This window comes from Gracilinanus agilis, chromosome 2 (assembly GCF_016433145.1).
Source record: "Gracilinanus agilis isolate LMUSP501 chromosome 2, AgileGrace, whole genome shotgun sequence".
NCBI classification, from domain to species: Eukaryota; Metazoa; Chordata; class Mammalia; order Didelphimorphia; family Didelphidae; genus Gracilinanus; species Gracilinanus agilis.
Window position 1 is genome coordinate 342646727 of NC_058131.1, and position 23145 is coordinate 342669871.

At 44.7% G+C, this 23145-nt stretch overlaps 1 protein-coding gene across 2 annotated transcripts in view; it reads left to right on the top strand.

Moving 5' to 3' along the window:
- Positions 1-23145, top strand: part of PLCG1 (phospholipase C gamma 1) — a 73883-nt gene that overhangs the window by 31817 nt on the left and 18921 nt on the right. For both annotated transcript variants that reach the window (XM_044664322.1, XM_044664323.1), the window contains exons 2-12: positions 14366-14518; positions 14645-14738; positions 14949-14996; positions 15925-16009; positions 16249-16332; positions 17353-17387; positions 17775-17847; positions 18182-18283; positions 19595-19713; positions 19908-19993; positions 20136-20256. In XM_044664322.1, the coding sequence (XP_044520257.1) occupies positions 14366-14518; positions 14645-14738; positions 14949-14996; positions 15925-16009; positions 16249-16332; positions 17353-17387; positions 17775-17847; positions 18182-18283; positions 19595-19713; positions 19908-19993; positions 20136-20256 (1000 nt within the window). The remainder of the gene's footprint in view (positions 1-14365; positions 14519-14644; positions 14739-14948; positions 14997-15924; positions 16010-16248; positions 16333-17352; positions 17388-17774; positions 17848-18181; positions 18284-19594; positions 19714-19907; positions 19994-20135; positions 20257-23145) is intronic.

Sequence of the window (23145 nt, forward strand, 5' to 3'; positions counted from 1 at the left end):
CCTTCTTCCCTTCCCCCCCCTCCCTGAGCTGATGAGTAATTCCACTGGGGATCATGGTACTCCTGCTGGAATTATTCAGTCAACTCCAGTAACTACATGTTACCTCTAGGATCAATTATAAACTCGTTTTGTTTGTCATTTAAGACCTTTTATAATCTCATCCCCACCTACCTTTCTAGCAGAATCACAGAATTTGAGAGTTGGAAGTGGACTTCGGTGGCCATCTGTTCCAACCAGAATCTGAAAGGAATTTCTACTATAATATACACAATAATCAATCACTTGGAGAAATCCAAGGAGGAAAAACTCACCACCTCCGCAGGCAACCTGCCCCATTTTCTGGAAGACTTTGATTGTTGGGAAACTTTTCCTGACATAGCCAGTTAGGTCTTTTAGCATCTTCTCACCCTCTGGGGGCAAACAGAACAAGCCTGCTACTTGACAACCCTTCAGAAACTTGAAGACAACTATTATCCCAACCTTCCTTCCACCTCCCCATTGGCTAGTCTTCTCCAAGCTAAACATCCCCAGCTCCTTCAGTGATCCTCATGGAACCATGGACCCTGATTACCCTCTGACTACTTTCTAGATTATCAATGCCCTTCTTAAAGGGTAGTACCCACAACTGAGCACAGCACCCCCAATGACTCTGCACACAAGTGGGGTATAGTGGGACTCTCACCTCTCTAGTTCTTGAAGTTCTACGACTGTTGATGCAGCTCAAGATTGAATTTGCTTCTTCTGGTTACTCGCATGCTATTGACCCATGTTGAGCTTGTAGTCCAATAATACTTCTAAATCTTTTTTTCCTAAGCCCATACCTTCTTGTCTTAGAATTGATATTAAGTTTTGGTTCCAAGGTAGAAGAGCGGTAAGGGCTAGACAATGGGGATTAGGTGACTTGCCCAGGGTGATAGCTAGGAAGTGTCTGAGACTAGATTTGAACCCAAAGACCTACAGGCTTGGCTCTCTATCCACTGAGCCACCTAGCTGTCCCTAAAGCCTCTAAATCTTTTTTAGAACCCCAGCTGTCTTTGTCTTTTCTGTCTTATGCTTGTGAAATTGATTTTTTTGGGTTTGTGCATAAGGCTTTGCATTTATTACTACTGAATTTCATCTAAAATTTTAAAAATATATGTATATATATTTATTTCCCCCCAGTTACAGTACATGTAATACTGTTCTCAATATTTTTTTAAATTCAAGGATATTTATTTTCCAATTATATGTAATAACAGCTTTCAGCATATGTTTTCTGAAATTATAAGATTCAAATTGTCAACCTCCCTCACTTCCCTCCCCACTCTCAGAGATGGTAAGCAATTTCATGGAAAACATAGTTCCATATTGGTCATTGTTGTAAGAGAAAACTCATATAAAACCAAAATCTCAAACCAAAATAAAACCATAAATAAACTAATGTGGAAAATAGTACACTTTGATCAGTATCCAACTCCAACAACTGTATCCAACAGTTCTTTCTCTGGAGGTAGTTTTCAATATTTTTAAGAAGACATTGAATTCAAGAATTCTTTTCCCTCTCCTAATGCCCTGTGATGGTAAGCAATCTCACATAAATTTTACATGTGCAGTCATGTAAAACATTTTCCCATATTAATCCTTTTGTGGAAGGAAACTCAAAAAAAATTAAGGGAGTGAAAAAAGTTTGCTTTGGTCTGGATTCAGACTATCGGTTCCTTCTCTGGAGGCAGATGACATTTTTTATCATAGACATTTTGGGATTGTTTTGTATCATTATTTTGCTGAGATTAGTTACGTTATTCAGAGTTGTTCATTGTATGGTATTGCTGTCACTGTGTACTGTGTTCTCTTGGTTCTGCTCATTTCAGTCTGCTTCAGTTCCTGTAAGTCTTTCCAAGTTTTTTCTGAGCTCCTCCTGCTTGTCATATTCTTACAGCACATTAGTATTCCAATTACAATCCTATAGTACAGTTTATTCAGCCATTCCTCAATTGGTGGGCAGCCTCTCATTTCTAATTCATTGTCCCCACAAAAAGAGCTACTTTAAATGCTTTTGTATATACAAGTCCTTCCTCTTTTTATTTTTTATCTCTTTGAGATACAAACCTAGTAATGATTTTGTGCTGGGTCAAAGGGTATGCTGAATTTCATCGTGTTGGATTCAACCCACTTCTCTTAGCTTGTCACAATTTTTTTGCTTCATGACTGTCATCCTGGGTGTCAGCTATCCCTTTTAGCTGGGTGTCATTTACAGATTTGATGAGCATGCTGTCTATGCCATTTACTCAAGGCATTGCATCATAGCAGCAAATGCACATCCCTAGGGACTCCATTGGAGGCCAGTTGTTGTAATGACATTGAATCATAAATGACTTATCTTTTTTGTTTGTTTGTTTTAAAATTTTTTGGGAAAATATTTAATTAATTAATTAGGGGTGTTTTCACATGGTTACAAGATTCATGTTCTTTCCCCCTCCCCTTCCCCCACTCCCATAGCCGAAACGTAATTCCAGTGGGTTTTATATGTGTCATTGATCAAGACCTATTTCCATATTATTGATATTTGCACTAGGATGATCACTAAATGACTAATCTTTGAGTTCACCATCTGATGAATTCTGAATCCATATAGTTATTTTTTTTTAATAAAACACTTACCTTCCATCTTGAAATCAATACTGTGTATTGGTTCCAAGGCAGAAGAGTGGTAAGGGCTAGGCAATGGGGGTGAAGTGACTTGCCCAGGGTCACACATCTAGAAAGTGTCTGAGGCCAGATTTGAACATAGGACCTCCCATCTCTAGAATTGGTTCTCAATCCACTGAGCTACTCAGCTGCCCCCTCCATATAATTTTATTATCTTCTAGTCTTATTCTGTTATTCAGTCATGACTGACTCTCTGCCCCTCCTTTTGTGGGGAGGTTCTTGGCAAAGATATTGGATTGGTTTGCCATTTCCTTCTCTGGTTCATTTTACAGATGAAGAAATTGAGGCAAATGGGTTAGGCGACTTGCCCAGGGTCACCCAGCTAGTAAATGTCCTAGTCCAGATTTGAACTCAGGAAGATCTTCCTGACTCCAGACCTGACACTCTATCCACTGTGCCATCTAGCTGTCCTTCTTCTAGTCTCCATATTTGCCGCAAGAATAATATGAGATACATTATTAACCAGAGCTTTGCATCAAAGCATTGCCTTCATCCAGTAGTTCAATAATCTTTTTTTTTTTTTCTTTTTGAAAAGGAACTGAAGTTGGTTTAGGATAACTTGTTCTAAATGAAGCCACCCTGGCTCACTGGAGTCACTATTTCCCTTTCTAGATATTCATCAAGCATCTTTTCATAACCCATTCTAGAATTTCTGTAGGAACTGAAGTCAAGCTTCCTGGCTACAAGGTAGCTAAAGACTTGTAGACTCTTTTGTCTTCCCCCTTTGTGAAAATTGGGACCTTTGTCTTTAGGTTTGTGGCACGTCTCCTGTTTTCCCTGATCTTTCTGATGTCGCTGCTGATGGCTCAACAATCATGTCTGCTGCCTCTTGCAGTCTCTGAGGATTGTGATCCACGTGACTTGAATTTTCATCCAAGGCAGCTGGCTTCTCTTTAACCATCTCTTTGCTTATCTTGGGTGTCAAGTCCCCATTTTTTTTGTTCTATCATTTCTTGTGTTGGCCCACATGACCATCATGGTAGTCTCCTTTCATGGTCAGAAAGAATGCCCACAGATCTCATATGATCAACTTGCTCAGTGCCTAACTTAATCTCTTTGTTGCTTGCTGATAATTGCCGTCAATGTTAGAATTCGAGAATGCCAGGTCACCAGATGGGAAATCTTAGGTTCAAATCTGGCCTCAGACTCTTCCTAGCAGTGTGACCCTGGGAAGTCATGTAACTCCAGTTGCTCAGCCCTTATCACTCTTCTGCCATGAAATTGATATTAGTATCAATTCTAAGAACGTAAGAGTTAAAAAAAAAATTTTTCCGAGAATGTCAGAACTAAGAGGTCAAGCCCAACTCCTTCATTTTATTTTTACATTAAAATTTTATTGATGCCTTTTGTTTTTACCACCTCTACTTCCCTCCTCCCAAATAAACCTTCTTTTGTAAAGAAGGAAAACAGCTAAGCCAAACAAAGGAAGTGACGGTGACCAGCACTGTGTATGACATCAGCCTACACTCAGAGCTTTTGACTTCACTTGAATATTTTTTCATTTTTTTATTGTTTTCTTGTTCCTGCTTACTTCACTCTGCATCAGTTTATTAAACATTATCTACAGTGCTCTGAATTCTTCAGATTTTTCATTTTTTAAGGCGTAATAATATTCCATGATTTTCATACACCACAGTTTCTTCAACCATTTTCCAATTGATGGGTATCTTTTTTTGTTTAGTTTTTTTTTTTCCCTAAAAGAAAAGGTGCCATTGTGAAGATTTTGCTCTATATGGAACTTTTCTTTTTGTCTTTGACTTTCTCTTAATCCCTTTATTTTACCGAGGAAGAAACTAGGGCCCAGAAAGTCTGACAGACTTGTCTATGGTCATCTGGCTAAATATGAACAACTATAAGGCAGCATCTCACATTCCAAGCAGTATAATTCCTGTTAGGAGTGCAAATCCTCTTGCCTGAGCTCTGAAAAGAGCTGGGCTGTATGTGTGTAGGAGCTGGCCTTGGCTACTCTTATCAGAGGAGGGGTGGGCTTGTTTGACAGCTTGCTGTGTGTGAGCTTTGAGCCCCTGTGCCTGGGCTCTCTGACATGGACAGGAAAGCGTCTGTAGAGAGGGGGAGGACCAAAGGGCCTGAGTCAGATACATGTTTTCAGACTTGGCCGATATGATCCATACACAATTATGAATATTTGTTTTGAAGATTTTTTTTCCTCAAGGGGGAAAGAAAATAAATTCTTGTTAGTTGGAAAAAATTACTACAAAAAAGGGACCTTCTTGTGATTAGAAAAAGCCCATTATATATATATATTTTTTTTTTTAAACCATGGTATATCTATGGTTCCTGGTGGAGGCCAGAGTGTTCATGGCATTTGGCTGGGGAAGGGGTATAGTGGTTATGGTTTGAGTGTGACTATTGGACCCCAAAATTGTGGCACTTGGATTTAGGTCAGTTGATCAGTGGTTTGTGTTGTGGGTCAGCCTTTCTCTTGTCCATGTTATAGGCCATGGAACCCATAGTTCTTGGAATGTTGCAGTATATCTTGATAGCTTGTTGCTGGGTTCTTCTCTTCCTTCCTCTGGAAGAGGAGTTAATTGGGTCGTTGTGCTGTGGGAACCTAGAAGGGGGCTGGTGGGGGGCAGGATGTGGGTTTGAGGTACCAGGGGCCTCATGGTCTCTCCCAGGCCCAGCTTGCAGTTCTGAGGAGAATGTACTTCCTTCCGGTTGGGGCTGAGACTGAACCCCATTTTCACCTCCACATCCCCTACTCCTCCAGAGGAGGGAGACTGATCTAAAGGGCTTTCTTTTACTGCTTGGCATGATGGAAGCTCTTTGGAAGAAGATCTGAAAAGAGAGGATGTCATGGGTTTGAAGGGATGGTGGGCTTTGAGGAGTTGCCGCATCTGGGAGGAATCCTGTTCTGGGTAAACTGGGAGAAAGCTTTTCTTCTTTTCTTCTCTGTGTAATCCTCAGGAAACTTTTTTGTGAAATGGGGAAAATTGTTGCCTTTTCTTCATCTCCTGGAGATGGGGACGAGAATGAATGAGGAGGTTGGTAATATGCCCAGGCCTAGTATTAGGTAGTATATAGTTGGTTTTCAAAAGTTGAATAAACAAATTTGTGGTTCTGTTTTATACTATGAAAACTGTGCATCCATTCCAATTTTTCAATTTTTCAATTTAAATTTTTCCACAATTTAAATATTTTATTAGAAATTGAATAGAGAGGCTTGGTATAAAGAACCAAACTTGCTTAGTAACTATTTATGTTTAAAAGTAATTTCATAAAGTGTCCTAATACCTTTTCTGCTCCTCCTGAGGGACTAAGTCTCCATCAATATTTGTGACTTTTCATTCTCCATGACTTTTTCTTGTATGATTACAGTTAAGTGAACTCCATTATTCTAGTCCAACTTTTTCATTTTCCATTACTTTAGAAAAATTTTACTGAACCTCTTTGTATTCCTCATAATCATCCTTAATTGCTTCATAGTATTCCATTACATTAATGTTCCAAAGTTTGAACATTCCCCTATTAGTAGACATTTAAATTGCTTCCAGTTTTTTTGTAATTACATATAATGCTTCTGTGAAGTCTTTGAGCAGATAGTTCTTGTTTTTGATAACACTGACAAATGTATTCCTAGCAGTAAAATTATGTTGTCAAAGGGACGATTGTTTTTTTGTAACTTTTGCTGCAATACTGCCTGGATTGCTCTCCAGAAAGATTCTAGAAGTTGTCCATCCCATTAGCACTGAATGGGTGGATCTGTTTATTTGAAACTGAACTAGCATTGAGCTTTTAATTTTATTTGCCAATTTGATGTGGTGAGGGCAATGTGGTAAAGTGGTTAGAAGAGCTAGCCTAGAAACCAGGAAAACTTGGGTTTAAGTTCTGCCTCAGGAATAGATACCAGCTGTGTGACTTGGGTGAAGTCACCTATCTCAGTGCTATAGGCAAGTTGAAGAGAAAGTGCCAGCTTATATAGGAAGAGGGAGTTTCCTTGTGCAAGTTTCCTCAGCATGCCCTATGCCAAGGAAATCACAGGTCTCATTCCTATCCCCTATGTGGTGGCACCTCAGAGTTGTTTTTGATTATTAGTGAGGTTGAATATAGGGACTGGGTGGCACAGTAGTACTGAGAGTCAGCAAGACTCATCTTCCTGAGTTCAAATTTGACCCCAGACACTTAGTAGCTAAGTGACCCTGAGCAAGTCACTTGACCCTGTTTGCCTCAGTTTCCACTTCTGTAAAATGAGCTGGACAAGGATCCAGTATCTTTGCCAAGAAAACCCCAAATGAAGTCTCAAAGAGTTGGAAGTGACGCATTCTTGCTGTTTCCTCTTTTGAAAGCTGTATCATTTGACCATTATTCATTGTCAAGATGGAATCTTTCAGATTTTGGTAAAGTGGAAGATTGGAGACACCATCCTTTGCAGGCTTCTTCTGTCAGTACAAGTCTGAATTCCAATGGGCATCAGGAGAGAAGAAACTGAGTGGTGTAATGTTGGAAGCTCAGCCTCACACTGGGACTTTTGAGTTAAATATTTGCCTTCTATGTATTTATTTATTTTAATATATAACATATAATAAATATATATTATTTTATTTAAAACATATAATATATAATAAATGAATGAACAAACAAATAAATAAACCCTGACCTTCTGTCTTAGAATCAATACTGAGTATTGGTTCCAAGGCAGAATAGCTAGCGGCAAGGGTTAGGCAATGGGGTTAAGTGACTTGGGCAGGGTCACACAGCCAGGAAGTGCCTGACGCCAGATTTAAACCCAGGACCTCTCATCTCTAGGCCAGGTTCTCCATCCACAGAGCTGCCATTATTTGCTTTTTAAATCCTCAATTTTCCTCCTCTAGAACACTGAGTTGGTGTTCTTTGCCCAGCCTGTCTCCGGGTGTTAATTCTGTCTGTGGAAGCACTCACAACCCAGCATTGCCTTCTTAACCTTTTTTGCCCGTTTGCTGGGTTGTGAGGTGTTGAGAAATGTGAAGGACTTTGAAGGCAGGAGGCACGGGGGAACTCATCTCGGGGACACGGTAGCATGCCAGATGGCCCTGTTGTGACTTCAGTCGGACTAGAGGAATATATCGCCCTGTGGGGGGGGGGGGGCAGGGCCGGGGCACGGGTCTGGGCCACGCCTTCTCGGTGTCTCTTGCGGTGGGCGCAGGGTGGGTTTGCAGACCTGGGGCCGCCCTGATGTTCCTGTACGGGGGAGGAGGGAACCAGGTTTGCACCAGAAGAGCTGCTTTCTGTTTCAAAGGTGTTTGGTAGTGGTTTCATATTGAACGAGTGGGGGAGTTGACACTAAGTGGCTCCTTCCGCCCTTTGAAGGTGCCCTCCGCGGAGGCTGGAGAAGCTCGGGCCTCCCTCCCTCTCTATCTCTCCCCATCTGGTCCCTCCGCTTCCTTTCCTTCCCTGCCCTCCCCTCCCAACCCAGACCCTTGTCTCTGCCCTCCTGGTGCGCCTGCTTTTAAAAATTGTTATTGTTATTGCTAACAACTCCTATTTACATAGGCCTTTGAGGTGGCCGAGAAATGTGAACTCCCATTTCTGCGGGGCTCCGGGCTCCCGAGTTTACGAGTGCCTTTCCAGCCGTCCGCGCAGGACAAAGGTCGTTACCCACATTTTTAGCCGGAGAAATGGAAGTTCAGAGAGGAGGACCGATTTTGGCCCCGCAGCCAGCAAACAGCAGGGCCCTGATTCAAATTGGGATCTTCTGCCTCCCATTCCAGTGCTCATTCCCCGAATTAGCCTGCCCTTTGTTCTGTGCCCGGGTGGGGGAGGTCCTGGGTGGGGGAGGTCCTGGAGGAGGCCGGCCTGGAGGGCATCTGGGAGGTGGGGCAGGGCAGGGCTGGGAGCCCCGAACGCCTCGGAGAGGACCCGAGGGAGAAAAGGAGAGACGGGGAGAACAGTTTGCAAGCCAGGAGCCGAGGGCTTTTCCGATGGGGAAGGGAGGTCACCTGGGATGACCTAGATCTTTTTCAAAAGTCCCCTGAAAATGGGAGCCTGGGAGTTTGGCCTTGGCCTTCAAGAGAGTAAATTATTTAGAGCAGGGGCTGCTGGGGATGTGATGGGGAATGAAGGAGAGATGGAGCAGAGGCTGGACGGCTCTGTGTGAGGGCCCAGCCTGGGCTGGACCTTCCTTTTACCCAGCTCTGGAGCAGAGAGAATGGCTGGGAGGGGGAGGGGGGCGCAATTACCTGGGTCAGAGGAGGGACCCAGAGCTAGAAAGCACGGGTTGTTCAATCTGTATTTTACAGAAGAAACTGAGGCCCCAGTGGTGCTAAATGAAGGACTCTAAATCTATAAATCTAGTGCTTTTTCTACAGTATCATCTTGCATGCGAATGCAAAGGGCTGATGGACTGGGGGAGAATTGGGAGGGAGGGAGAGGGTAGAGCAGACTTGAGAACACCCTTCGGTATAATGAAAAGCTCTGTAATAATTGTTATTGTTGAGGTATGTCTGACTGCCCTTGGAGTTTTCTTGGCAAAGATCCTGGGGTGGTTTGCCATTTCTTTTTCCAGTGGATTAAGGCAAACAGGAATAAAGGACTTGCCCAGGGACACAGTTAGTAAGTGTTTGGGGCTGGATTTAAACTCATGCCTTCTTGACTCCAGGCCCAGCACTCTATCCACTGACCCATCTAGATGCCTCTTTAAAAAACGTTTTTTCAAATCTTTAACTTTAACCAACAAATCAATTAACAAATTAATTTCATTCATTCATTCATTCATTCATTCATTCATTCATTCATTCATTCAGCCCTTATCTTCTGCCTTAGAATCAATACTATGTATTGGTTCCAGGACATAAGAGTGGTGAGGGTTAGGCAATGGGGGTTAAGTGACTTACCCAGGGTCACACAGCTAGGAAGTGTCTGAGGTCATGTTTGAACCTAGGACCTCCTGTCTCTGGGCCTGGCTCTCAAGCTACCCAGCCCCAGCTGCCCCCCCCCCCCCCCCCCCCCCCCCCCCCCCAGCTGCCTCTTTTTGTAATAGTTAGGGCTGTCCCAAACTAGAATGGATTGCCTTGGTAAGTAGTATGCTCCCTGGCATGGGAAATGGTTGAACCTAAGGTAGAAGAGCTGCCTGTGAATGAGAAAAGGATAATAACAATAGACAGCATATATATATAGTGTTTTAGGTTTTCAGAGCACTTTACAAATATTATCTCATTTTATTTGAGAGGTAGATGCTGCCATTACCCCCATTTTATAGATAAAGGACCTGAGGCAGACTTTAAGTGTTTAAGGCAGAGTTTAAGTGACTTGCCAAGGGTCACAGAGCTAGAAAATATCTGAGGCAGGATTTGAATTCCTTCCTGACCCAGCAGTGCTGTCCACTGTGCCACCTAACTGTCTCCCTGGTCCCATCTTCTAATTCAATAAACACTTACTAAATGACTACTAGGTCTATTTTCTTTAAGAGTTTGTGATCACAGGTTACTATAGTAGATCCTCTGAGCAGTAGGAGAAAGAAAGGAAATTGGGCCAAGAGAGATCAGAGGCTTAAGATCTCAGGGTTGCAGTCATTTCTAGGGAGGCTTCTGGGTGTCAGACGTGCAGAATGGGGAACAGCAGTGGGAAGGGATGGAGGGTTCCCAGTCACACGCCCAGCAGCTGGATGTTCTCTGGGGAGACCTCCCCCTGACCTTTATTCCTTTACATGTTGTCATCTGTGCTCCTGTTCCCCCTGGCAATCTCTTTCTGTTCTTTCCATTAGCCGCTGGGTCAGGGCCCCTGTTCTTGTACGCTCGGAGGATTTTAATATTCAAACCCATTTGGGGTTCTGAGAATTTTTCAAGGCAGGAGGTCTTTGGCAAAACAGAGAACAAGGATAAGAAAACACTGGCTGAGTCCTGAACTGCCCACTGCCCCAGCATGCCTTGTTCCTGGGCTTGGGTCTTTTCCTAGTGCTGGTGTGAGGGCAGGGCAGGCAGAAAATGCCAAAAAGGAGAGCCCTTTCCTGGTGGGTCATTCTCATGGTTTGAAACTGTTTTACCATTTAGCCCATTTAGAATTCTGTTTGACGGTGGCAGCTGGGTAGCTCAGTGGATGGAGAATCAGGCCTGGAGATGGGAGGTCCTGGATTCAAATGTGGCCTCAGACACTTCCTAATGGGTCACGTAATTCCCATTGCCTAACCCTGATTGCTCTTTTGCCTTGGAACCAATACACAGTAGTGATTCTAAGGCAGAAGGTAAGGGTTTAAAAAAAAAAAAAAGAATTCTGTTTGATCCTCTCTCCAGGGCACCACTTTGGGGTAACTCTGGGATGAAAGTTCTAGTTGGTTTCTGGGAAGCCTTTGTAGTGGGGTGGGGGTGCCAAGAAATTACCTCCCTGACCTGCTGCCAACCTCTCCCTCTCTAGAAAAACCTGAAATTCCACCATTAAAGAGAGAGGCAATGCTTACTTCTCAGGGCCTTTTAAAAGACAAGCGCAACCCTAGGAGGGAACTGACATTCATTCCCCTAAATCTTCGGCTGATTGAATTTTTCAGCAATTCTGCTTCCTCCCTGTGGGAAGGCAAGGGGCCAGGAGTACAGGAAGAAGGCACCGAGGGGGAAGGTCCAGCCCTGGCCGGCCTCCCCTAAGCTCCCTTAGCTCAGAGGACACAAGTCTTCTTTCTCTTAGCATGTTTGTGAGACATATTTATAGCCTCCATGATGTTTGCCTCCTACCTGAGGTTTGGGTGGGGTGTTTTGGGCTCTCTCTCCTCGGCCACTGGCTGCCTCCCTCCCACCAGACCAGAAGCTGGGAGAGTAGAGGAAAAGAGGGCATGTGTCGGGGGACGTTGGGAGCTCCTCCTCCTTGGCCTTCTCTTGGCCAGCAAGAAGTCACCCTGTCCCCATCCCCCAGCACCAACACCAGAGTCATAACCATTGGTTGAGGCTTGTTGTTCAGAAGTACTTCGTGCTGAGAAAAAATGACTCACAAAGTGTCACTCACCCTGTCCTCCCTCCCCACCTGCACCACCTCCAACTTTCCCCAGGTATCTCTCTCCTCACCGTGGGCACCTGAAGGAGGGGCAGCTCTATGGGCAGGCAGCAAGAGTCACCCCAGCAGCCTCAGAGAGCTCCTTTGTCCAGGTGTTGGGCCCAGTCATGGCTAGACTTTGTTTTTAATGTAATTTTTTTCTATAAAAAATATACCTTACCTTCTGTTTTTGTATCAATTCCAAGGCAGGAGAGTAGTAAAAGCTAGGTAATGGGGGTTAAGTGACTTGCCCAGGGTCACCCAGCTAGGAAGTGTCTGAGTCCATATTTGAACCCAAGACTTGCAGATTCCAGGCCTGGCTCCGGAGCTGCCCCAACTCCCACCCCCCTTTTTTCATGGTAGTTCTTGTGTCATTCTGGACCTAAGAACTGGGAAATCTTGAGGTCAAATTTGAACCCAGGACCTCCCATCTCCAGGCTACCCAGCTCCCCCCCCCCATTTGAATCTAACCACTCAGGGACTTAATAGCCACTGTTCTTTTTACTAGGCCAAGCCAAACTGGGGGAGAGGAGTGCTTCAGTGAAGGTTATAATTACAAGGCTCTTTTGTTTATTGATTTTTTTTTGTCTTTGCTTTAAAAAAATTGATAGCTTTGTTTTTACAAAATCTTCATTTCTGAACCTAACCCTTCTCCCTCTATTCAGTGAAGGGTTCCTTGTATCCAAAAACAAAAAACAACCCAAAACAAAAAAAGGTAATTCAGTAAAACAAACAACATAGCCAAGCCTGACAGTCTGTGCAGTACACTTTTTAAAATTTAAAATCCATACCTTCTGTCTTAGAATCAATATTAAGTATCTATTCCAGGGCAGAAAAGCAGGAAAGGTTGGGCAGTTGGGGTTAAGTTACTTGTCCAGGGTCACACACCTAGGAAGTGTCTGAGGCCAGATTTGAACTTGGGAACCCACTAGCCACTAAGCCGCTTAGCTGCCCTTAGTTTGTGCAGTATTACACACCCAAGAGTCCCCACCTCTTCAGAGAAGGGAGAGAGAGGTACATTTTCTCAGTTTTCTGGCATCAAGGGCACAATGACCTTTTTTTTTTTTTTTTTAAACCCTTGTACTTCGGTGTATTGTCTCATAGGTGGAAGATTGGTAAGGGTGGGCAATGGGGGTCAAGTGACTTGCCCAGGGTCACACAGCTGGGAAGTGGCTGAGGCTGGGTTTGAACCTAGGACCTCCTGTCTCTAGGCCTGACTCTCACTCCACTGAGCTACCCAGCTGCCCCCACAATGACCTTTTTTTAAAAAAGAATTTTTATTGATATCTTCTGTTTTTATATCACCCAAAATTTCCTTCTAAAGTTCTCTTTGCTCCCAGCTATCCCATATAACAAAGGTTTGTTTTTCTTTAAGAAGAGGAAAAAAATTGGCCAAATTGGTCAATATATTCCCCCCACCCCCAGTCTGCCAGCATATGCAGTATCTATAACCATGGGCTCCCCACCTCTACAAAGAAGTGGGATAATTTCTACATAGTCATAGACTTGCTCCAGCCTTCATGCCTTTGCCTCTGCTGTTTCTTCTACTTGAGATATTCTTTCTCTCACTTCAACCAAATCTTACCCATCCTTCCAGGCTCACCTTGTAGAATCATAGAGGTTTTGGGAATTGGAAAGAGCCTACCCCCAGGAAGGAAGCCCCTTTGCAACCCCCTTAATAGTTGTCTGTTGGAGAAAGATAAGGACAGCAGAAAAGTAAAAAAGAAAAAATCCGTTGTGGTTAAATTAAAAAGATGATGGCTTTAAACTCAAGGGAATTTGGTTTGAACTCCAGCTCTGCCATTTGCTACTTTGGTGACTGGCCTTGATGACCTTTGAGATATCTTGTCATCTCCAAGCTGGGATCCTCCAGAACCTTTGGTGGGTGTCTCACAAAGAAACCCAGGCCTTTAGAAAATCTCTTTTTATTGTGCCACCTCCATTGGTTTCTCTTCTTCAGAACTCAGATTTCTGAGAGATCAGAGGAACTCAGTTAATCTAATCTAATTAGTTCTTAGTTAACCTAATTTATGTCATCCTTGAGAAGTGGTCATTCCCGCCCCTGTCTGGAGAACTTTGTTGATGGGGAACTCACTACTTTCCAAGACAACCCCTTCTACTTTTGGACATTCCTAATTCTGATCTGCCTCTGTGTGACTTCCCCCTTATTCCTAATTCTACCCTCTGGGGCCCGGCTGAATGAGTCTTTAATTAACTTCTTTTTTCCATGTGGAAAATCCCTAGTTCCCTTCATCTGTTCTTCATGTGGCCTGGTGTCATATAGCATTTAGAATCACATAATTAGTGCCTAAATGTATTAGATGTGTAAGCCCTGGCCCTCTTCCTGGAATGGGGGCTTTTTCATAGATGTGAATGTCTTTTTCTCTGGCTGTTAAGAGATGGACTTGAAGAAGGGTGGGGGAAGAGGGAAGAGACTTCAGTAAAAATGGTTTGGGTGGGATCCTAAGATCACATACATTTAAAGCCAGACCTCAGAGGCCTTCTAGTCCATCCCCATCATTTTACAAATCCCACAGAGGAGAAAGAACTTTGCTAAGGTCACACAGGAGCAGAAGAGAGATTCCAGCACAGGTCCTTAAATTCCAGATCTCAATTTTTTCCATTTTAAACTTCTAGCTAGGAAGTGGCTAGAGCCAGGACAATCTAAGATCTCTAAGTGAAGCGGCTCTCTGGACTGACATCGCCCTTTTCCTCCCCTCAACAGTTGATATTCGTGAAATCAAGGAGATTCGCCCAGGGAAGACCTCTCGTGACTTTGACCGCTACCAGGAAGACCCAGCTTTCCGGCCTGACCAGTCCCATTGCTTTGTCATCCTGTATGGCATGGAATTCCGCCTGAAAACCCTTAGTCTGCAAGGTATGGGGCTGGGACAGCCTGGATACAGCCGGAGAGGGGACGGGAGCCTTGAGGGGGAGGGGGTCTGTTAGGCAGGCAGGAGCAGCCACAGCCTTGGGTTCACCCGGCTTTCCCTTTGTCCCACAGCCACATCGGAGGACGAAGTGAACATGTGGATCAAAGGCTTGAATTGGCTTGTGACTGACACCACCCAGTCTGCCACTCCTCTGCAGATTGAGAGGTTGGTCCCCGCCAGCCTCTGGGCCAGCTGGCTCCTTGTGTCTGGGGATGGGGGGATGTGAGAGAAGGACCACGGGCAAGTTTCTTCCCTGCAAGGAAGATGTGGGAGACCCCAGGATTCACCGCCTAATGATGGAGACCCTATCCAAGCCGGGTGGCATGAGACCCTCTGAGCAGGGACCCGTCTCAAGCTGTGTGTGCTTTGTCTTAGGTGGCTGCGGAAGCAGTTCTACTCAGTAGATCGGAATCGGGAAGACAGGTAAGTGTGGGGCCCGGGGAGGGTGATGCTTGTAAGGGGAGGTGGGGTGTACCTGGCTCCCATGCTGCCTGGGTTTGGGGAGCAGGAAGCGATGGTAGTTATTATACCTGGTGAGCTCTATTTGTCCAAAGCTGAAGCCTTGTTCAGATTCTGTCAGCCTGGGGAATCACTGATGCTTGACTAGCCCAGCTCTAATTATCTCTGGGCAGCTAGCCCTTTCAGGAACTGAAGAAACGTCCTTCTTATTGGCACTCAGGAATTCATAGTATGAGGAGAATGGATTTTTTTGGGACCTTCTGACTGTTTGGTTAGATTAGAATTTTCCTCCAGTACAATCACCCATAGGAGCTAGAGGGCAAACACGGACTTCCCATCCATACTTTTTGTGGATCAAATTAGTCAGTGAAAATAAATGGCATGAACCTTAAAAGGAAAGGAAGGAGGTGTCACAATTCAAATTTATTATTTATTAAGTGAAAGGCATTGGGGATATACAGATAGAAGTGACCTCATCTCTCCATCCTGCACCCTCTTCCCACAAAACATACATACTCTCTCCCTGGCTCTCTCTGTCTCTGTCTCTGCCTCTGCCTCTGTCTCTCTGTCTCTCTGTCTCTCTCTCTTTCCATCTCCCCCTCTCCCTCTATCTCTCTCTCTCTCTGCCTCTCTGTTTCTTTCTCTCTCTTTCTCTCCCTCTCCATCTCTTTCTCTCCCTTTCCATCTGTCTCCTTATTTGAATATTCCTGGTAGTCTTGGTTGAGATGTTTGAAGTGGGGACTTGCCGGGTCATAGAACATAGATAATTGCTTACTTTAAAGCCTTATTAACAGCTCTGGGAAGGGTAGGAACAGTGGTGGGTTCATGGAATGGACACCCAAGCTCATTAACCACAGGGTGAAGGATGAGGGGGGTGTCTTTGTCACCTCAGGATTTCTGCCAAGGATCTTAAGAACATGCTGTCCCAGGTCAACTACCGAGTTCCCAACATGCGGTTCTTGAGGGAACGGTTGACGGTAAGGGTTGTCTCCCAATCCTTCCAGTTCTTCCCTGTCTGTCTGGTACTGGCCAGCAACTTGGAGCCCTGGGGGTTCAGAATCAGCTGTGGCAGAGAAGTTACCAGTGGGGGTGGTGTAGATTGGGGCCCAGATTCAGAAGAGTCTTGGATGAAAAGCCCGAGTCTTCCCTTGAGTTTCACATTGTCTCCTCGGCTCCTGGCACACCTGGAGTGACTCGTGGTCCCATGCTTTGTCAGGATCTGGAGCAGCGGAGTGGGGACATCACCTATGGACAGTTTGCACAGCTCTACCGGAGCCTCATGTTCAGTGCCCAGAAATCGGTGAGGACCCCTCTGTGTCTGGGCACCCCTCCCCAATTTGCCATAGCAGTCTCTGGCTTTGGAGTTCCCTCCTGACCCACTCACTTATATGAATGTATACACCCCATCCTGCTATTGCCTCACAGGCCACCCCCTTTCAATTGAAGTCAATAAACATTAAATGGGAGAAGGAAGGGACTAAGCATTTATTTATTTAATTAAAAGAAAGACAAAAACGAAACCCGTACCTTCTGCCTTAGAATTAGTACGAAGTATCAGTTCCAAGGCAGAAGAGTGGTAAAGGCTAGGCAGTTGGGGTAAAGTGACTTGCTACCATTTGAACTCAGGACCTCCTATCTCTAGGTCTGGCTCTCTGTCTAACTGCTCCAAAGGACTAAGCATTTATTAAGTGCCTGTTGTGTGCTAAATGCTTTACAGATATTATATCATTTGATCCTCAATATGGGGAGTTGGTATATAAGAATAAAAATAACAACAACAATTTACAAAACACTTTAAGGTTTGCAAGGTGCTTTACAGATATATTATTTAATCCTCACATTGGTCCAGGGAGCTAGTTGCTTCTCTGATTCTCCATTTTATAGATGAGGAAACTGCGGCAAATAGGTTATGTGTCTTGCTAGGGTCACCTAGCTAGTAAGTGTTTGAGGAAAGAACTTAAGCCTTCCTGACTCCCCCATGGCACTCCATCCATTGCATCACCTACCTACCATATAGTATGGAAAAAGCACTGTATTTGGAGTCATTGGACACCCAGCTGGGTTGCTTAATAGTACGAGCAAAGCATTGGGCCTCATTTTCTCATTTATAAGATGTGAGGGGTTAGACTAGCAAATCTCTTGCATTCTGCAACTCTGGGATTCCAAATTAGACAGTAGAAAACAAAAGGGCCCTTATCTGAGACTTTCCAACTCCCATTTCCTCGAAGTCTCTGTCTCTCTCTTCCCCTTCTTTCCCCCCTCCATTCCTAGGAGCCCCATCTCCAATTCCCTTCTCCTGATTTGATTCTGTCTCTCACAGATGGACCTTCCTTTCCTGGAAGCTGGCACCCTGAGGTTTGTGGGGCTGGGGCGGCTCCCCTCCTTTCTGGTGTGGTGGGATGGGTGGGAACGTAGGATCATTCACAGCATTGAGTTTTTTTCTCTGGCCCTGGACACCCAAAGGGGGAGGAACACTGCCTCGTAGGTCCTATCCATAGATACCTGCCAGATACCTCCCAGTCCATTCGGATTCAGAGGGTCCGTATTCAAACCCTGCTTCTGTCACTCAATACACAACCTTGGGCAAGCTGCATTCAAACTCTGTGGGCCTTAATTTCCCCCGTGCTTAGACGAGATCTCCGAGGCCCCTTTCTGTTCTCAGGCCTGTGATTCTGTGAGCTGTCCTGGCTGGGGTGGGCTGAAACCCTAATCTCCTCTCCTCTCCCTTTTTCCTATCTCTAGGGGTGGAGATCGACCTGAGCTCTGCAGAGTGTCCCTGGCTGAGTTTCAGCAGTTTCTCTTGGAATACCAGGGGGTACGGATGGTCCAAGGGTCAGAGAGCTGGGGGGACGGAGAGGGGAGCCCCAAGTCATAGAACTTAGACCTAAGAGAAATGACCATGAGCCGACGAGGATATTCCCAAGTTTTCTGTGGGAGGCAGGGCTCGAGGAAAGGGTAGAGGCCCATAGCCCCATGTGGCCCTGTGGAATGAGGTGACTGGAAGTGGGTCTCTGGAGGGAGGCAGGACTAGGAAGGGGCCTTTGGATCACCCACCATCCTCATGGGTTCCAGTCAAGGCTCCAGGGCAGATTGTGGGCTGGATTGGGAGGCCCGAGGCTTCTTACCTTATATCAGTCCTTTCTCTGCAGGAGCTGTGGGCCACTGACCGGCTCCAGGTACAGGAGTTCATGCTCAACTTCCTCCAAGACCCACTCCGGGAGATAGAGGAGCCTTACTTCTTCCTGGATGAGGTGAGGCCCTCTCAGAATTGAAGCGGGGGGCCACTAGGCCAAATACCCACCCACTTCAGGAGTCTCCTCTACTGGGTCCCCAGCGAATGGTTATCCCATCTTGGATTGAGTGCCTACAGTCACAGGGAGCTCCCCGTCTCTAAGGAAATCAATTCTGCAGCCTTAATTATATTAGCAAGTTCTTTCTTATATGGACTGAAAGTCAATCCCATGTCATTTTTCCTTGTCGATCCTGGTGAAGAGTTAATAATAGCTACCATTTATACAATCCTATAAGGTTTGTAAAAACACATTAGAACCATTATTTAATTTTATCCTCACAGCAGTTCTGGGAGTTGGGGGTATAATCATCTTCATTTTACGGATGTGAAACTGAGTTAGGCAGAGGTTTAAGTGACTTGTCATGCATCAAGGTGTGAGGCTGTATTTGAACTCCTGACTCCAGGTCAGGGCTCTACCCACTACCAGGCTGCCTAGTTGTGCCATTGAGCAAAGAGAGACTTCCTTTTTCAAATGATAGAGCTTCAAATACTTGGAGATAGATATCAAAGCCTTAAAAAGAAAAAAAAAACTGTTTTCTGTTTTAGTAACAACTCTAAGATAATGGGGCAAGGGCTAGGCAAATAGGGTTTGGTGACTTGCCCAAGGTCATACAGCGAGGAAGTGCCTGAGACCAGATTGGATCTCCTGACTCCAGGCCTGGTGCTCTATCCATTGAGCCACATTGCTACCCCTATCATCGCCTTCAGCTGACCTTTACATGGAATGAATGACTTGGAGTCCTCTCTTTGGCCTGGGGTCCTCCTAGATAGCTTCAGTTTATCAGTACTTTTGTTAAGAGTATCAGTACTTTTATTTAAAATTAGGTTTTTGTTTCTCTGCTCCTATGATCTCTTCCTCTTGGGGAAAAAAAAAAAAAAAAAGGAAGAAAACCCTGCAGTAGTGGCCAGGGGAGAGAAGGACGGATAAGGGCCTAAGGGTCAGCAGGGCCAGGACTGGGCAGAGAGGAAGGTGCCTCTCCCTGACAGCCAGGGCCCAGAGTTCCTGCCCGGACTGGGTTCCTGGAAAGGAGGGAAGCTGGAGAAAGGGAGACATTGGCCCTCACAGCTGGGGAAGGGGCAGGGAGTGGGGGGAGCCTGTTCCCCGAGGTCAAGTCCCATTAGCCTGTGGCTGGTTTGGGCCTTTCCAGTAGGGCCTTGACCGTCCCCTGCTCCATACTTGAAGCTGTAAGCGACTGGCTCAGGTCCTCCTTTGGAGGTAGCATTCAGACTTCTGGGAATTCACTTTCTTTCCCCATCTGTTTTGGGGCAGTTTGTTACCTTCCTGTTCTCCAAAGAGAACAACATCTGGAACTCCCAGCTGGATTCGGTGTGTGTCGACACCATGAACAATCCCTTGTCTCAGTATTGGATCTCTTCATCCCATAACACGTGAGGACGCGGGCTGATGCGATGGGAGGGCCCCAGGCATATCCTCCTTCTCTCCCTCTCCTCAGCATCACTTCCCCCCTTTCTTCTCTTTTTTCTCTGCCCCGGGGAGGAGAGGAGACCAGCTGGAAGCTAAGGGGGAGGAGGGTTTCTGCCCCTCCTTGCTTCCAACCCCTCACTCCATCCATGAATAATAGGTACCTGACGGGGGACCAGTTCTCCAGCGAGTCCTCCTTGGAAGCTTATGCACGGTGTCTTCGCATGGGCTGTCGATGCATTGAGTGTGAGTTGGGGGCAGGGGCTGGGTTTTCAGGATCCAGGGGAGAGTTGGAGTTGGCTAAGTGCCTGGGACCATTAGGATGGGAAGTGGAAAGGTGCCTGAGCTTTTGCTCTACCTAGACTGAACCATCCTTGTCTCTTTGAAGTGGACTGTTGGGACGGGCCAGATGGGATGCCTGTCATCTACCACGGACATACCCTCACCACCAAGATCAAGTTCTCTGACGTTCTCCATACCATCAAGGAGCATGCATTCGTGACCTCAGAGTGAGTGGAGAGGGATGCAGGGGAGGATGGGCCCAGAGCTCCAAGCATGAGCCTTGGAGAGAGGGGAGGAAGGCCACCACCCCCCCCGGAGCCTAGTGGACTGGGAGAGTGACCAACAATGACTTGTCCCGCTGCCCCTGTCCCTCCTGCTTCCATCTGAGACTCTATAGTCATCACACTATCTGAAAGCTAAAAGGGACCTTAAGGGACAGCAAGCCCCAATCTCTCCTCCAATCCTTTCCTTGAATAGCTGCCATCTTGATGGCATAGCATTAAGCCTCTTTTTTAGCAATAATGACCTGATTATTTCCCTGCACAAAAACCTCCCGTGGCTCCCAAGTCGTCTGTCCTTTCAGGTACCTGATTTGGCATCCTTAGAGTTACTATTTACTTCTTCCATGTTTCTCATTCCTCATATTTAGGCAGTTGCTAAATATTGCCAGTTCTGCTTTCACGGTATATAAGAGTGATGACGACAACGATGATGATGATGATGGTGATGATGATGATAAGATAATTCTACTTTCGCCATATATAAAAGTGATGATAATTATAATAATAAAAACAGCTAGCATTTATACATTATACAGCATCTACTACATAGTAGGCACTGTGCTAAGACCTTTACAACTTTTACCTCATTTGAGCCTCATAATAGCCTTTTGCAAGATAGATGCTATTATTAACTTCATTTTGCAGTTGAAGAAACTGAGGCAGACAGGTTAAATGATTTGCCTGATAACATAAAACTAGTGTCTGAAGCTGGATTTGAGTTCCGGTGTTTCTGACTCCAGGTCCATTGCTCTATCCATTGTGCCATCTAGCTGTGTAATATATCTTAAATTCATCATTTTCACTCTCATGGCTACAATCCAAGTTCTGGACCTTATTATTATTATCACTTTTTACCTCCAGTAGTCTCCTAATTGATTTTCCAGCCTTTGGGCTCTTTCCTCTCCAAACCATACTTCACATAACTGTCAAAATGATAGTCCATGAAAAAAAAATAAAAATAGTTTTTCAAAATTACAAATACAAAAAACACAGAAGACAAAACCCCTTTCCCTTAACATTTTTTTTTGTTTTAATTTCTTTAACCAATTGCATGTAATAGCACATTTTCATACAAGTTTTCCCAAGTTTTATGATTGAACTTATCTTCCTCCTTTCCCTTCCCCCTTCCAGTGTTGGCAAGCAACTCAATCTGGGAAAAACCCTTGTCCTAAACATGCATTGTCTAACAAAACAAATTCCATATTGGCTGTGTCTGAAAATGTACTTTTCGGCATTGTCTTTTGGATTCATGGTTTATCATTGCATTCATTAGAGTTCTAAAGTCTGTCAAAGGTCTTTTCTCTATATTGTCATTGTATAAATTGTTCCCTTAGTTCTATTCACTTCATTCTGTATCAATTTATAGAAGCCATCTTAGTTTCCTCTGAAACTATCTACTTTATATTCCTATACAATAATTTGTTTCGTTGTTCTCCTATTGATTACCATCTCCCTAGTTAAAATTTCCAGTTACACTGAAAAGCAGGACCATAATTTTTTTACATGCAGGTTCCTGTCCTCTTTCTTTGATCTCTTTGGGCTGTAGACTTAGTGGTAAAGCTGAGTCAAAGGGTCTGCATGTTTTAGTATCCTTTTGTGCCTAATTAATTCCAAATTGCTTTCCAGAATGATTAGACCAATTCACAGCTCCACTAACAATGTATCAGTGAGGCTATTTTTCCATAGCCCCTCCAGTATTTGTCATTTTCCTCTGCCATTTTTATGGGTATGAGATGGAATCTTAGAGTAGCTTTAATTTTCATTTCTCTAATTATTAGCTATTTAGAACATTTCTCCCCATTATGATTGTTGATAACTTGCCTGTTCACACCAGAGTGCTTTTCTAAAAGCACAGATCTGATGAGTCTTCTTTCCCCTGCTCAATTAACTCATGGAGGTTTCCTCTTGCTTCTAGGATCAAGTCCAAATTCCTTTGTATTGTTTTTAAAGCCTTCCATCTTGCTCTTTTATACTGCCCATTGCTTTCCTTCACATGTTCTCTATTGCAGCCAAGCCTGTATTTTTGTTGTTCCCTGTCCTTGACATGCAAACTCCCTTCCCCACACCTTTGCATAGGGCAGTGGTTCCCAAACTTTTTTGACCTACCGCTCTCTTTCCAGAAAAAATATTACCTAGCGCCCCCTGTCACATACTATCACCGCTCCCTTACAGTTATTCACCGCCCCCAAATGCACCTGTGGCCATCGCCGCTCCTCTGGATTGCTGCAGCACCCACCAGGGGGTGGTGGTGCCCACATTGGGAATCACTGGCATAGGCTATCCCTCATGCCTAGAAGACACCACTTCCTTGCCTTGGCCTTGTAGAAACCCCAGCATCCTTTTAAAAAAACTTTTTCAGTTTCAGTATTTACTATGACATCCAAGAAGCCTAAGAAGATAGAGCACTTTCCCTGGAGAGATGTTTTACATTTACTTATCCACATGCTTTTATTTCACTCTGGTATAATGCAGATTCCTCAAGGACAGGAACTATTTTCATTTTTGTATTTGAGGCTCTAGCCTTTAGCTTAATGTCCTTCATATAATAGGTGCTTAATAAATGCTTGTTGAATGAATGTATGAATAAAGGACAGACCAGTTTTCTGTCACTCAAGGCCTTCCACAGCCTCGTACTTCCCTGACTTTCCAGCCTAATTTTGTACTATTTTGCATTACAAAACAGTAATGCCTTTCTTGTGCCCAAAAGCTAGGTGCCAAAGTGGATTGGGTGTTAAATTTAGAGTCTCAAAGAATGACATTTGAATCCTGCCTTAGACACTTTGAGAACTGTGTCCCTGGTTAATCTCAGTTTCCTTTTCTGTAAAATGGGGATTA